This window comes from Dendropsophus ebraccatus, chromosome 9 (assembly GCF_027789765.1).
Source record: "Dendropsophus ebraccatus isolate aDenEbr1 chromosome 9, aDenEbr1.pat, whole genome shotgun sequence".
Lineage (NCBI taxonomy): Eukaryota > Metazoa > Chordata > Amphibia > Anura > Hylidae > Dendropsophus > Dendropsophus ebraccatus.
The window spans coordinates 111,520,727-111,537,980 of record NC_091462.1 but is presented as its reverse complement, the minus strand read 5'-3'; the positions used below and the strand labels follow the sequence as shown (position 1 = coordinate 111,537,980).

Below are 17,254 nucleotides of genomic sequence, written 5' to 3'. Positions count from 1 at the left end.
AATACAACACTTTAATATAAATATTCTCCTTTAATCCTATTAAAATGTCAGACCACTTAACGGTATGAAACATAAACATTTTTCAAAGTGGCATACCCATCTGAAGAAATGATCACCTACCCACAGGTTATGGGATAACAAGCTGACTGGACATTGGCATCAAAGAATTTTCCCTGGAAAACTCCTTTAATTCTACCCCCTTAATGCCACTTGGTTTGAACGACAGCCAATCATACAAGTCGCACAACCACAATATTTGCAAAGTCTCCATGCAGCTCTATCTTTATGGATCATATTGGCTACAATCAGTTTGTAATATTCCCATATAATCATTCCTGGTATATAATATATTTCTCACCATAAAGCTGTTTCCGCTGAAAGGTCTTCTGCTTGCCTCTCCCCTCACAGGTGACTCTGCAGCTTATCGTGATGTCTTTGTGGTTAGCGATAGAAGGTGTAAAGCTGAGACAACTGGTGAAGTCCTGGAGACCCGGTATATCAGACTCATCCGTCCTCTCTCTATGAGCCACATAACCAGGATGCTGACCGCCATCTTTCCTCATACCCGAGCCTCCTGAATCCTCACATATTTCTTGTTCAGTCCCATCTTTTCCGGTCACTGTCCATATCACCCGGGTGTTCTGTGTACAGTATAAAGCCGCACAATACAGGACCACCTTCTCCCCATCATACCACGTCTGAGGTCCCTGGATGTTGTTGACAATAAACGTCTGGAGCTCTGTGGAATAAGAACAGGAATGGTCACCAATCATCCTACTATTCTTATGGTTACGCTTAGATTTCCTAGAAGAAAAGTGAAGAATTTATGAAATAAATAGAATACACTAAAAACTTTACAACTGAAATTTTATGATAGAGTCCAGTCTATTAGGGTCACTCACCGGTGTCTCGGTTCTGCACGGTCATGGTCTTGGCCTCAATCGGTTTTTCCAGGCTGGGATGATCTACTCTGCAGATTATCACCACTTCTTTCTTGGTCAGTAATGATTTCTTCATAGACAGATAAGACGTTGCTGCGAAAGTTTTCTTGTCCGTTCTGTTTAATATAATTTGTAGAACTTTATATGTCTCAGATTCTGAAATTTCTATTAAATCCGGAAAATCCTTCTTCTTCTCAAACCACCGCACAGTCACTGCGTCAGGAAAATAATCTGACACCGAGCACCTGTAACGGATCTCATCATCCTGGGTAACACTTTCTATATAGTCTCCAATCTGGGGGCGCCATGGGAGGTCTGAAAAGAAATATAAAGAAAACTGATACAATAACCCCTTCATGTCCACAATCTGTACATATATATTCCTATTGCAAATGCCCTGCGCAGTAGGAACGTCTATATATACATTCCTGCCGTCAAGGGACTTTTAATGTGTGTGGGACCGCTCCAATGTGAGAGGTCCTGCACACATCAGTGTCGCTGGAGGTAATGATAGGGAGCTGCGGTAAGGCAGCTACCTGTAATTAACCCCTAAATTCCGCCATGCATAGCAATCGCAGTGTTTAAGTCAGTGACAGGATAAGCACCTGTCACTGACTGGTTGGCGGCATAGCTGCGGGGGTCTCGATCACTTTCCCTGACAAGTAGAGGCGATCTCTTTACCTCTGTCAGATCAGAGATCTACTGATAGAGTCTGCTCTCTATAGTGCTGATTAATGCTATGCTATGGCTGTAGAAACTGTAGTAAAATAGTGTAAAAAAAAAAAAAGTGTAAGAAAAAAACCCTTTATAAAATAAACCCTCAATAAAAGTTTAAATTACTTCCTTTCCCATTACAAAAATAAAAATATGTAAAAAAAAAATAAATAAATAAAAAAACATGTTATATAGCGTAGCAATATATCAATATAGCTCCCGCAAGGCGAACAGCATAAATGAAAAGAGGAAAAAAAACATGAGGATTGCTGATTTTTATATTCAGAAAAAACTAACAAAACGCTATCATAATTTTTCAGTTACACCAATATAATACCAAAAAACACTAGAGACCATGGCGCTAAAATGACACCCCAACCAGCATCATGGGTCAGATAGCGAGGAGGATAATGTTGCTTCATTGTGACCTGGACATCCGTGCATCAATGACCTTCAGTCATGATGGGGTTAAACTAATACCTGATCCATACGAAAAATATAACCTATAAACTAACGGCACAATTAACACACACTCAGATTTACCGGTATAAATTATTAGTCCCACAGGGTAAATTATCAAATAAAACTTGATGCCCACTGGGGGCTAAGTTGCTTTATACTAACAGATGCTGAGAATGATATAGTAAGAAGCAATAGGATGGATAGTAATACATCTTTACCTTTTGCAGACAGATCCCTGGACTGGGAATTGTCCATGGATTCATGTTTCCAAGTAACAGTGACTTTGTGTGTCGGGTCCTTGAAGAGATCTCCAGATACCGTACATTTACTTGTCAGGTTATAGGTGCCATCAGGATTCTTCAGGACTTCTTCTTCTTCAGATGGGATGTTCTCTTGTGAGTGACCTCTCTTAGACGCCCAGCTGATCTGTAATGGTTTGGGATGAAACCTCTCTACAGTGGCCGACAGCCGGACATCTCCTTGGCTGGTAATGGTGAATTGTATCGGCTCCCGGAACTGAGGTTTAGCTGCAGAAAACAACATCAATATAGCTGAGTAATTTACCATGAAGAGTTAAACTAAGTAAATCTGTTACCATCAGAGATCAATACCGACAAATCAAACCTATTTTCTTCATCCTCTCACCGTAAATGTCTTTGAGCTCCTGGGTTTCCTCCTCAGATTTCTGATCGGTAATAAATTTGCAGGTCACAGTTGACCCCAGATGTCTGGACACTGAAGGGATGAAGGTCAGATTGGTCTTAATGTCTTGAAGAGACTTCCTCTTTTGGCTGGCCACCTTCTCAGATGAAACCTTGTACTCCATGGACATCAGAGGTTGTTCTTCTTCCCGATCTCCTGACGTCTTCTCTGCAATCTCACATGTTGTGCCGTCTTTGCCTTTGATGGTCCATATTACCTGGGTCTTCTCAGGACAGTTACACGCAGTACAGTACAGGGTGACGCTCTCTCCAGACATCATTTTGGCACCGTGAATTTTAGACACTAAAATTTCCGAGGTTCCTGTTTAGAACATAAGAATTTATACATGATGACAATGAGCCCTGACTGATATATCCAGGCCTTTGGCATAAAATATTGTATGACTACACTGCACTCACCTGCAGTACATATCATCACCAAAGACTGAGATGCAAACTCTTCCCCTCTGCCCCCCAGTGGCCGACTGTGCATCCAGAAGTAATGGTGTATAACACAGCTACAAGCTTGTAAGTAATGCCCCCTCAATGTCAGGAACATCCAGAGCAGTAACAAATCCCCATAGAAAACCTCTCCTGCTCTGGACAGTACCTGACATGGACAGAGGTGGCAGCAGAGAGCACTGTGTCAGTCTGGAGAGAATACACCACTCCCTGCAGAACATACAGCAGCTGAAAAGTACTTCCCCTTTAACCCACTATGGAACCTATAGTATTGTTTGATTCCTTTCCCTAAGCTTATGTTCTATATAGGAGAACTGCCTAAAATAAGGTTCTACATTACATTGTCATAGTCACAGATACTCTACCACAGGAAGTGGGGGTGGGGAATATAGCAGAGCAGCTACAAGACCAGAAACAACTTAGCTCCTATCTCCTAGTGTAAAGTAACAGATGTAATAAAAGCATAAAAGATCAAACTGAACATTGATTCTATAAAGAGTTCATCATCATGTGAGCAAATAACCAAATCAACAGTTTCCAGACACTCTTGACCTCTTTTAGTTATAACTTTACATTCACCATAAGCTCACTGTGATATACTGTACCTGATCTCTTCTTGTATAGAACCACAGCAATGACCAATAACAGGATTAATATGACTCCAGCAATGACACCCACCACCAGGCCAGTGCTATCACCGCCGTCCTCTGCAGGAGATAAAATATAGAGGTTACTCACACTCAGCATTAGCATTATTATTTCATGACTAGTCGTTGTAGTATTTTTAAAGTTATACTTCAGATTTTTATTTGCATATGCCAAAAACTGACAGATAAATGGGTTGAGGCAGCAATGTTATACTGCAATACCTGCTGTGTATATGATATACTGCAATACCTGCTGTGTATATGATATACTGCAATACCTGCTGAGTCCATGCTAGGCTATGTTAACATTTACTTACGTTGTGTGAACATAGCCTTAGGCCATATTCAGACCTCGTAAGATAACGGCCGGTCTCAGTAAAGATTAACCCGGCTGGTATTGCAGTACCGGCCGGATGATCTTTTGCATCGCTGAGTTTTGATGTGTGTGTATCAGTGTGCGCCCGCATCAGAACTCTCCACTGCACACTATGGAGCGTGCAGCCGGAGCCGCTCGCTCCATTGTGTGCACTGACAGGGGTTTCTGTGGCCGCTGATCACTGAATAGCGGCCGCAGAAAACTGACATGTCAGTTTCTCACAGCGCCGCAAGGGGTCCTGGCCGTAGTGTATACTATGTGTATACACTCCGGCTGGGATTCCCTTGGCCTGCAGCACAACGTAAGTTCTGCACCAATCACGGCCGTTGCAACAACTGTGGAATAGGAATTGTGGATCATCTGTATGGATGCCATTGATACCCTATACGACAGCACAGGGACAGTACACAGTAAGGCTACGTTCCCACAACATCTATTTTCTTTTTTGGCCGTTTGAGTCCAAATAGTGGACGTTTTGTCATTTGTACAATAATCACTGTTATTAGGAAATAACTTGTTTTTTTTAGCTCAAAAAGACAGTGTGGGAACATAACCTTATAAAGATTGATAGAAATAATCCATATAAAATTCTAGCCATATACACAATGCATTATAAGTGTGAATTTAATCATTGCTCACTATTTTTAATTATTGAAAAACTTAAAACAACCAGTGTTCTAAGCTCACCATTATACTGGAGCCGGATGTTTTGCTGGACAGATGCGGTGATAGATTCATGGTGGACGCGGCATGACAAGGATTTGGGCCTGTCTGTGGATGGTAATATGGCTGAGCTGTTAATGGAGAAGGTTTTATCCTCATTCATGTGAGGAGAAGACCGCACAGAGCCGCTCACCACCGCCCCGTCCTTTATCAGCTCCACAGTGATCTGCTCAGGGTAATATCCGGTCACAGAGCACAAGATCTTGGTTTGGTCATTGCTTAGTTTCACCGTCTCGAGGGCCGAGATGGACGGTCGAGCTGTACGGTAAAAAACAAACATCAAATAAAAGGATCCCAACATTACAGACACCATAATCAGTACGGACAGGTGTACGGCCATGCTTATTACATAGCTTAGCAGCAGTGAGTGGCGTATCATGTCAGGATGGGGACAATAACAAGGCATTGTTAGGCATTGTGGTAAACTTACCATACACTGTAAGGTAAACCTCCCTTTGACTGGTATCCGGGCTGTAGATAACCGTACAACGGTAAGTCCCGACGTCGCTGACAGACGCCTCATTGATGTATAAATCAGCAGTTCCTTCTGCAATATTTTTTTCTTCAATATATCTCCTTGGGGCTTTTCCAATCCCTTTGTTGTCGTACCTCAGGATAGCAGATCCCTGAAACTCCCATACGATGGCGAGATACTGAAGGTTTATTGGTTTATTACCATCCACCTTGAATTTACAGGGAATAGTGACATTAGTTCCCACCTCTGCTTTTCGGGTAGGTGGAGCGTAGATTTCCAAGGCAGATCCGGCAGACGTCAAGACTAAAAAACAATAAAAAACATTTAAGACTATTGGTTACAAATGCCGCAATAAAAGACTTATTTATTTTTATTACTAAGTACACTGACATTGATAACCTCTCCATGGGACGTGTGATGAATGTACGATAACTAGGAGCTCCAGTACTGGGGCTCACGATGGCTAAGAGGAAGAGACGCCCATGTCCACAGTCCTTCCTCATGGCTGACCTCACCAGAGTGAGTTACCCCATATCCACAGGATTGGTGGGGTCTGACCACTAGGACCTGAGAACGTAGTAAAGACACAGCCCTGATAGAATGGAGTGGGCCACGGATCAGCAGCCACCACTTTATTCATTCTCTATGGACTTACTTTCAGGTTAGACTGTGAATAACTTACCAAAATGAGAAAACCTATTTAACATTTATGAGGCTAATGGAGGCATAAAGAGATCATATGAAAAGAAGACAGATGCCTCCACCTATGTCTAAAAAGACTCTTATACAGAGATCATAGCCCTTAAAGAGGTTATCCAGTTAGGTAAAGTACACCTTGAATCATTCCCCATCATTCCGCCTCCTAAAGACTAAGATATCATTCCATACTTGTCACTACCTTATCTGTCTCCTTTCCCCAGTTCTGAGTTGCTGCTTTCTGCTGAAGACGCTGTAGAGACTGTCTTAAGCAGTATATCCTACCTACAAGAGCCAACTATGGTGTAAAGTTCTACATATTTTGTAAGAGCACGAGACAGACATGTGAATTGAAAATTTATGAAGGAGGGAACCGTGACATCAATCCCCACGATGCGGAAATATAGCCTGGGGTCTTCTGCAGCCATTTCTCCACAAGGCTACAGAGTATTTACAGACAATTAATATTCCAGCGTGTTACTGTTAAGTAATCGGCACAATGTGAACATGAACAAAGGGGCTTGTGGAGCAATTCCCAGAAACTGAAAAATCTGGGCACCGCGGCTGATTTCAAGGAAACTAACAAAGGGAACATCATTAGCCCAAGAAAGCAATGAAACTGCTTGTCATCAAGGGGAGTGACTGAAAAGAGGTGTCATGCTCTCAACAATACATGCTGACACCAGAGTCACTGTGTGAGAGAGAGGAGCCGAGGAGCAGACAAAGAAAGTCCCCTTTGTGCTAAAGAATACAACAAGAGTATGGGGTGGGGAACCATTCTGATCAGGCTCTTCGGCCATATCTGATCAGGAGAATTACAAGAGCCTGGTAAAAGAGGGCGGCCATTTATCTTGTGCTGTTTTCAATTCCTGTATTATGTACCAAAAGTCCCAGGGAACAAATACATCTTACAAAAACAGTGACACTTTGAAGCAAAGTTTGAAGCAAGCAAGAGTCCATGTGTCCGAGAGCGCCATGTTTAGCACCCTGTCCCCGCCAGAAGAGATGAACGAAGTTACAGTAATAATGAAGGGAAGCTTTTTGTTATCTCTGTAATCCGTTCATCAAAAAAATTGGGTGGCAGTGATTATGGAATAAGTTTTCACCCTATAGAAATCTAAGTTTACAATAAGTTTTTATAACATTAATGGGAACCTGCCAGAATAAAATACCAGCAGGATGCTAGTGTCTGGGATTTTACTTTACATTGCCATTATATCCCTAGATGAATAGCCTGAACTGAATTCACAAAAAATCCTATAAAACTTCGGTTTTTAGAGCGATAATGTCCCTCCTGACTACAATATATAACTGGCTATAGGCTTCATGTAACTCCTACATTAAAGATCTTTATGGGAGAGATTTAGGTTTGTGGTCCTCCATATGCTGAGAATATACTTATTACAACACGTTCGGGGTATTTTTGTATGAGATGACACCCCATGTGGTGCTTATCCTTACGCTGTAATGGGCCCATCTCAAATTTTATGTCGGCATTTAACAAATTCTGAAAAAATCTAGAGGGCCAAATGGGAAACTGTACTCACTGGTAAATACCCTGTAGCGACCTCTTTCCCCCTTTGGAAAGACCTGAAGAAACAAGTCACATGACGTTTTTGTGCTTGGTGTTCAGGGCATTTTTCTGCACCAAAATCATTGCTGAGTATTTGGTGTTTTTTTTCAAGACACTTTTCATTTTTACACATATAAATTTCTTAAAGAGGTACTCTGGGCCGGGGGTATTTATAGTGTATGGCCAAGGAGGGGGTGGATATAGAAGCCACCGGTCACTTATCTCCCCAGTTCCAGCGCCGGGTCCCGGATCGCGCCGCCCTGTTCTCCCGTCCGGCCGACGCTCCCTGGTCTGAGCTGCGGCTTGAGACATGACTACTCAAGGCAGCTCAGCCATTCAGTGGTCGAGGCGGGACTCCGCTACAACCGCTGAATGGCTGAGTTGCCTTGAGATGTCACGTACGTTAACGGCGGCTTCTATATCCACCCCCTTCCCGGCCATACACTGAAAATAACCCCAGCCCGGAGTACCCCTTTAAGGGTAGCTTCACATGTAACAGAGTCGCAGCGGATTTCATGCTGTGAGTTCGCAGCAAAATTCACTATGATTCACCTCCTGTCAGTTTCAATAGGATTACATTCTTGCAGAGGAACTGTCATCCCGTTGTGAGTATGCAAGCGGCAGCCCCCTTAACCCCCCACAGCCCGGTACATACATTACCATATCCGCACTCCAGCTTGTTTTGTGGCTCCCAGCTCAACCAATTAGTGGCCACAGAACAAGCCGGAGCATGGACTGGTAATGTATGCCATGGGTTAAGGCAGATGGCGCTTACATACTTGCAGAGGGATGACAATTCCGCTGTATGTAATCCTATTGAAACTGAAAGAAGGGGAATCGCAGTGGATTTCGCTGCGAACTTGCAGCGTGAAATCTGCTGCAATTCCATTATGTGTGAACCCACCCATAGAGGGGAAAAATGTCATGTCTATACGCATAGTGGGGCTTTTTTCTATGTGTTTTTTTTCTCCCAATTCTTTAAATTCTGAAATATGATCACGTCACAAGAATCACTATCACTTGTAAAGAAAAAAGAAATCACACACAAAAAATGCCAGAAAAAACACCTATAATAATGTACATAAAAATGCTAGAAAAACTGATAAAAACAGTAAAAACTTCTAGCTGTTTTGCAGCTTTTTTTCAACCCCCCCCATCAAAAAGGCATGCAAAATTGACCCTGACTGAAGCCTTTCACACGTCCACAATATATGGTCCGTGCGCCGACTGTATACGGGCTGGCCGCTTTATAGTAAAATTGCTCAGTGTATAGTATTAGTAACTGTATATACTGACAGCAGCTCCCTGTGTGCCCATAGAACTAAAATCGGACTCCCCTCCTCCAGGCTGTGCTGCCCTGCTCTGAGGTGAGTTTTTCCATAAGATGGCCGACATAGAGGAGCATGTGACCCCAAGATGAAGGCCAACCGAGGTCTGATGTATCCTATGGTTATCACCAGGACAGGTTTATTTCTTTCACTGGTTCCTAAACGCACCAGACAAAAATCATGAATGGAAGCCAAGCCCAACTCAGCTCTGCTACACCGGCATCCCCAACTCAGCTCTGCTACACCGGCATCCCCAACTCAGCTCTGCTACACCGGCAACCCCAACTCAGCTCTGCTACACCGGCATCCCCAACTCAGCTCTGCTACACCGGCATCCCCAACTCAGCTCTGCTACACCGGCATCCCCAACTCAGCTCTGCTACACCGTCACTTCTAACTCAGCTCTGCTACACCGTCACTTCCAACTCAGCTCTGCTACACCGTCACTTCCAACTCAGCTTTGCTACACCGACACCGCCATCTCAGCTCTGCTACACTGTCATCATATCCTTCATTGTCTCAGCTCTGCTACTTCACCATCATCAGGCAGAAGCATTGCATGATGGGAAATGTAGTTTCCTATCTTGGATATAGATCGGCTTTTAGAAAAACTTGTAACTCAGGAACGGCAGCAGCTAGAAAGATGGGAGATGGCTCAAAATACTCAGGGGGACTTGGTGAGTAATGCCAGCTAGGTTTGGGAGCATTACATTTTTTTAGCTCTTGGGGGGAATACCCCTTTAATCACTAGCAAATCTTCAGTGTATGTACATATGATTTGCTCCTTATTACAATCGTTTGTATACTCATATACTAGCGCTGACGAAAGATCCCAATTAAGGGTATGTGCACACTGAGGATTATGTGACGGAGGTTCTGTCTGTAATCCTCAGTGTGCACATACCCAAAGATGGTAATTACGATCATAATTAACAACTATCGTCCCCTGTACTATGGTGAATGATTTCAGGTCATTTGCAAAAGTGCTTGTTTGCAATAGTTTATTATTAATCAGAGAAAACGGAAAATCCCTTAGTCTAATAGGACCCTAAGGTCCTTTTTAAGGATTTTTTCAATGTGGACTTTATTATTTTTTTTCTTTTGTAAAGTGAAGCCTATGGTAAACTGCATGAAATGTATTGTGTATTATGTATTGGCTAAGGCCTCATTCACACATTCGTAGTGAAAATCATCTTAATAAAATTAGCAGCTTCTTCTGATTGGAAGGACGGAAAGGGAGGCTGCCATCACAGTACACACCACCACCGCTTTGAACAAAGATGATTGGAATAAATGAAACATGGGAGGGCCTGAGATGCAGGTTTGAAGCTAAAACCAGGAGTGGACGTAATGAGAGACAGTATATCTGACAGATAGAATGGATCTTTATTCAATCCACTCCTGGTTTTAGCTTCAGAACTGCATCTGGCAATATACAAGCATCCTAGCACAATCCAATCTGAATGAGTGTAATCCCTCTAAGGAGGCCAGAAGGACAATAGTGTAATGTATCGCTGCTACTCACATCTTGTATAGGCCAGAGAGTAAGCACACAGGCGTCAGGGCTTCTCTAAGTGACGCACACACATCTCAGACGTGGGGAGGGGGAGGAGGGAGACATCAGCCAAACCTGTCACATATATTCATGCACAATGGATGCAAATGCAACACCCAAAACCCAGGTTATAGCAGTGATTGCAGCTGCAGGGCGGGACACTGTGAGCTGCTGTATAGATGACTATATGGAGGGGATCAGTAAGCTGATCTTTCCCTGCACCCTTCTCCTCTGACACTTCCAGCCATGTTGTGGTGTAAATGATATACTTACATGTGTGACATAGTCCGAGCAGGAGCAAGGCTCTGACTGCCGCCATTTCACGGTCCTCGGGTGTTCCCAGCTCTGTAATGTCTGATTCCTATTTTCACTTTCAGTTTTCCTAGTACAAAGTTCAATATCCTGTGAATCCCGGGAGAGGGGGGATGGGGAGCTGCAGACGGCGGCGTATACACATAGTGCTGTGTATGAGGGTATGGGGTGTCAGCATGTGCCCCAGGAAAGAAAGGATGGGGAGGGGGGGGGGGGGCTCTGTCCTGATCCCACAGTATGCTGACTATGAGCTGTGGAACAAGGAAACAACTCAGTCTCTAAGTCACACAACAAACAAATGAGACATCTGACTGTCACACAACAAACAAATGAGACATCTGACTGTCACACAACAAACAAATGAGACATCTGACTGTCACACAACAAACAAATGAGACATCTGACTGTCACACACCTCTTGTAGTATATGTGACTGTCACACAACACCTCTTGTAGTAAATGTGGCTGTCACACACCTCTTGTAGTAAATGTGGCTGTCACACACCTCTTGTAGTAAATGTGGCTGTCACACACCTCTTGTAGTATATGTGACTGTCACACACCTCTTGTAGTACATGTGGCTGTCACACACCTCTTGTAGTAAATGTGGCTGTCACACACCTCTTGTAGTACATCTGACTGTCACACACCTCTTGTAGTATATGTGACTGTCACACACCTCTTGTAGGACATGTGGCTGTCACACACCTCTTGTAGTACATGTGGCTGTCACACACCTCTTGTAGTACATGTGGCTGTCACACACCTCTTGTAGTACATGTGGCTGTCACACACCTCTTGTAGTACATCTGACTGTCACAAACCTCTTGTAGTACATCTGACTGTCACACACCTCTTGTAGTATATGTGGCTGTCACACACCTCTTGTAGTACATGTGGCTGTCACACACCTCTTGTAGTACATCTGACTGTCACACACCTCTTGTAGTACATGTGGCTGTCACACACCTCTTGTAGTACATCTGACTGTCACACACCTCTAGTAGGACATGTGGCTGTCACACACCTCTTGTAGTACATGTGGCTGTCACACACCTCTTGTAGTACATGTGGCTGTCACACACCTCTTGTAGGACATCTGACTGTCACACACCTCTTGTAGGACATGTGGCTGTCACACACCTCTTGTAGTACATGTGGCTGTCACACACCTCTTGTAGTAAATGTGGCTGTCACACACCTCTTGTAGGACATGTGGCTGTCACACACCTCTTGTAGGACATGTGGCTGTCACACACCTCTTGTAGTACATGTGGCTGTCACACACCTCTTGTAGTACATGTGGCTGTCACACACCTCTTGTAGTACATGTGGCTGTCACACACCTCTTGTAGGACATGTGGCTGTCACACACCTCTTGTAGTACATGTGGCTGTCACACACCTCTTGTAGGACATCTGACTGTCACACACCTCTTGTAGTACATGTGGCTGTCACACACCTCTTGTAGTACATCTGACTGTCACACACCTCTTGTAGTACATGTGGCTGTCACACACCTTTTGTAGTACATGTGGCTGTCACACACCTCTTGTAGTGCATGTGGCTGTCACACACCTCTTGTAGTAAATGTGGCTGTCACACACCTCTTGTAGTACATCTGACTGTCACACACCTCTTGTAGTAAATGTGGCTGTCACACACCTCTTGTAGTACATGTGGCTGTCACACACCTCTTGTAGTACATGTGGCTGTCACACACCTCTTGTAGTAAATGTGGCTGTCACACACCTCTTGTAGGACATGTGGCTGTCACACACCTCTTGTAGTACATGTGGCTGTCACACACCTCTTGTAGGACATGTGGCTGTCACACACCTCTTGTAGTACATGTGGCTGTCACACACCTCTTGTAGGACATGTGGCTGTCACACACCTCTTGTAGGACATCTGACTGTCACACACCTCTTGTAGTACATGTGGCTGTCACACACCTCTTGTAGTACATCTGACTGTCACACACCTCTTGTAGTACATGTGGCTGTCACACACCTTTTGTAGTACATGTGGCTGTCACACACCTCTTGTAGTGCATGTGGCTGTCACACACCTCTTGTAGTAAATGTGGCTGTCACACACCTCTTGTAGTGCATGTGGCTGTCACACACCTCTTGTAGTAAATGTGGCTGTCACACACCTCTTGTAGTACATCTGACTGTCACACACCTCTTGTAGTACATGTGGCTGTCACACACCTCTTGTAGTACATCTGACTGTCACACACCTCTTGTAGTACATGTGGCTGTCACACACCTCTTGTAGTACATCTGACTGTCACACACCTCTTGTAGGACATGTGGCTGTCACACACCTCTTGTAGTACATGTGGCTGTCACACACCTCTTGTAGGACATCTGACTGTCACACACCTCTTGTAGGACATGTGGCTGTCACACACCTCTTGTAGTACATGTGGCTGTCACACACCTCTTGTAGTACATGTGGCTGTCACACACCTCTTGTAGGACATGTGGCTGTCACAGCATGGCAGAACTCACCCTACAAACTTCGTTCTGGTGTATCACAGGGATGCCAAACCCCTTCATGCCTGGACATCCATAGCCTCGTGCGCTGTGCCCGCTCCATGACTGCAGACAGACAAAGAGAACACGGCCCTACGGATCAGTATGAAGGAGACATAACAATACACATAATGAGGAGTTATGTTTCCTGCCAGTTGTCTCTTCTAAAAGGTCCCCAAGTGTATGAGACACAACCAGGCTACTCTCACAAATCTGGCCAGATTTTTAACCCTTTACATGCAAGATGTGACAGAAATAGGATATGACATAAATAAAAATGTGGGTCCCACCAAAGGACCCTGATCTATCTTTAGTACAATGGTCCCCGGACTCCATCCTAACCAGAGTTGGCACCTAGGATTATTAAGGTAGCTAAGTATACGGTTTCCATAACTCCCATAGAAGAATAGAGGTTCCCCTACACATCCCCATACACCTCTCCCCCATCACTATGCCCCCTGCTACTCCGGCTCCCACCTTCCCATCCTGCACTTGTGGTCGGCACAGGCTGAGGGTAATGCTCTGCAGCGATGTGAGGCTTGTAACCCTGGGCTGATAATGGTTCCAGGCCCAGTAGTCACTGCGCTCACCTAGATATACAGTGCACTGTGTAACATATAGGACAGCACTATACTGAGTGGCTCTCAAAGTACACTCACCAATACAAATACAACTATACAGGAGAGGCCTAATATAATAAAAAGCTAAAATATCATACACAAATGAAATCCCCCCAAAGCCGTATATAAGAATATGTACATTATTAATAAATGCTACGGTGAATGTACTTTTATGGACAACTAACATATAGATCACATTTTTTATTTTTATTTTTTTGTGTGTGTGTGTGTGGGGGGGGGGGGTGAATACGAGATACAGTTGCGCACTCAACACTCTTGACATATCCTATCCGGAGGTTGGAGAGCCTCCACAATTCCTTACACATGCTGCATATACTATAAGGGTGCGTGCACACTATGGAATTGCCGCGTATAACCCGCGGCGTAATCCGTCGCTCGTCTCCGCACGCGGCGGCACGCATTTCCGTCCGTGCCATAGACACTATTCTATGCACGGGCGGATTCCGCGTTCCGCCAAAAGAATTGACATGTCAATTCTTTCGACGGAACGCGGAATCTGCCCGTGCACAGAACAGTGTCTATGGCACCGGCGGAAAAGCGCACCGTGCAGGGACGAGCGACGGAATACGCCGCGGGTTATACGCGGCAATTCCGTAGTGTGCACGCAGCCTGGGTTCACACTATGTATATTTGAGGCTGTATTTGGTCCTCATGTCAGGTCCTCATAGCAACCAAAACCAGGAGTGGATTGAAAACACAGAAAGGATCTGTTCACACAATGGTGAAATTGAGTGGATGGCCGCCATATAACAGTAAATAACTTCTATTATTTCAATATAACAGCCGTTGTTTTAAAATAACAGCACATATTTGCCATTAAATGACGGCCATCCACTCAATTACAACATTATGTGAATAGATCCTTTCTGTGTTTTCAATCCACTCCTTGTTTTGGTTGCTATACAGCCTCAAATATACGTAGTGTGAACTTAGCCTAAGGCTGGGTTCACACACAGTATATTTCAGTCAGTATTTGGTCAGTATTTTGCAACCAAAACCAGGAGTGGAATGAAAACACAGAAAGGATCTGTTCACACAATGTTGAGATTAAGTGGATGGCCGCCACTTAATGGCCAATATTTTAAAACAACGGCTGCAGTATACAATATGGGGGGGGGGGGGGATGAGAAGGTGCTGCACTATACAATACTGGGGGGGGAGGTGCTGCACTATACAATATGTGGGGGGGGGGGGGTGAGAAGGTGCTGCACTATACAATATGAGGGGGGGTTGGGAAGGTGCTGCAGTATACAATATGGGATATGGGGGGGGGTGAGAAGGTGCTGCAGCATACAATATGGGGGGGGGTGAGAAGTTGCTGCAGTATACAATATGAGGGGGGGTTGGGAAGGTGCTGCAGTATACAATATGGGATATGGGGGGGGTGAGAAGGTGCTGCAGTATACAATATGAGGGGGGGTTGGGAAGGTGCTGCAGTGTACAGTATGGGATATGGGGGGGGGTGAGAAGGTGCTGTAGTATACAATATGGGGGGGGGGGTGAGAAGGTGCTGCAGTATACAATATGAGGGGGGGTTGGGAAGGTGCTGCAGTGTACAGTATGGGATATGGGGGGGTGAGAAGGTGCTGCAGTATACAATATGGGGGTGTGTGAGAAGGTGCTGCAGTATACAATATGAGGGGGGGTTGGGAAGGTGCTGCAGTGTACAGTATGGGATATGGGGGGGGGTGAGAAGGTGCTGTAGTATACAATATGGGGGGGGGGGGGTGAGAAGGTGCTGCACTATACAATATGATGTGGGAATATAAAGCATGGGGTGCTTTTATTCATTATAGCGCACAAGTTTCTCATCCCTCCAGCTATTATAGTGCAGCACCAGCACAACACTCCCTCCACCGATGCCATATACAGTATTCCTGAGGGGGTATGCAGATACCTGCTGTAATTACTATACCCACCGCCTGCTCCTGGCCACCTTATCTGGTCAGGAAGTTCAAAGCTCAGTGCACTCAGATATAGCACTGCAAATGCAACCTGGAGACAGGTGGTGAGGGTACTGTACACATAGGAAAGATCGAAGGAGGAGCCAGTGACGCACGCATGGTGGTGGAGGAGGGGAGACAGCACTGCAGGATAGGGGTGGAGCCAGCTCTACACACATAGCAAGGGGGAAAAGGAGGAGCCAGTACTGCTCACAAGGTAGAGTTGGGGGAGGAGCCAACAATTCAAACTGAAGGTGCGTTTACACGAAATGATAATTGGCCCGATCGTACGATTAACGATGTCGGAGTAACGCTTTTTTTATATAACGATCAGCGTTTAGATGGTACGATATATCGTACGGAAAACCGTTTTGAGATCGCTTAAGCCTATCTCACACATTGGTTAAATCGGCGAACGACTGTTCACACGGAACGATCTGCGAATTTTTTGCAAACGACGAATGACGATTTGATAACATGTTGAAAGATCAAAATGAACAATTTCTCGTTCGTCGTTTGATCGTTCGCTGCGTTTACACGTACGATTATCGTTCAAATTCGATCGTTATCGCGCAAATTCGCACGATAATCGTTACGTGTAAACGCACCTTAAGCAGAGATCAAGGGAGGAGCCAACACTGCATACAAAAATCAGGAGAGGAGCCAGCACTGCTTACATAGAAATCAGGGGAGGAGCCAGCACTGCTTACATAGACATCAGGGGAGGAGCCAGCACTGCATACATAGACATCAGGGGAGGAGCCAGCACTGCATACATAGACATCAGGGGAGGAGCCAGCACTGCATACATAGAAATCAGGGGAGGAGCCAGCACTGCATACATAGAAATCAGGGGAGGAGCCAGCACTGCATACATAGACTTCAGGGGAGGAGCCAGCACTGCATACATAGAAAGCAGGGGAGGTACCAGCACTGCCTACATAGAAATCAGGGCAGGAGCCAGCACTGCCTACATAGAAATCAGGGGAGGAGCCAGCACTGCCTACATAGAAATCAGGGGAGGAGCCAGCACTGCCTACATAGAAATCAGGGGAGGAGCCAGCACTGCCTACATAGAAATCAGGGGAGGAGCCAGCACTGCCTACATAGAAATCAGGGGAGGAGCCAGCACTGCCTACATAGAAATCAGGGCAGGAGCCAG

General features: G+C 44.9%; 1 protein-coding gene across 2 annotated transcripts in view; it reads right to left on the bottom strand.

Moving 5' to 3' along the window:
* The window catches only part of LOC138801509 (uncharacterized), a 79,506-nt gene extending 68,469 nt beyond the window's left edge, over positions 1–11,037 (bottom strand). For both annotated transcript variants that reach the window (XR_011364625.1, XM_069984417.1), the window contains exons 1-8: positions 10,927–11,037; positions 5,457–5,804; positions 4,991–5,284; positions 3,886–3,987; positions 2,763–3,140; positions 2,336–2,644; positions 903–1,256; positions 359–739 (exon numbers count right to left, since the gene is read on the bottom strand). Coding sequence is in view for 1 of the 2 variants with exons in the window: in XM_069984417.1 (XP_069840518.1) it covers positions 359–739; positions 903–1,256; positions 2,336–2,644; positions 2,763–3,140; positions 3,886–3,987; positions 4,991–5,284; positions 5,457–5,804; positions 10,927–10,972 (2,212 nt within the window). In the remaining variant the exon portion in view is untranslated. The remainder of the gene's footprint in view (positions 1–358; positions 740–902; positions 1,257–2,335; positions 2,645–2,762; positions 3,141–3,885; positions 3,988–4,990; positions 5,285–5,456; positions 5,805–10,926) is intronic.
* Between the last annotated feature and the right edge of the window lie 6,217 nt (positions 11,038–17,254).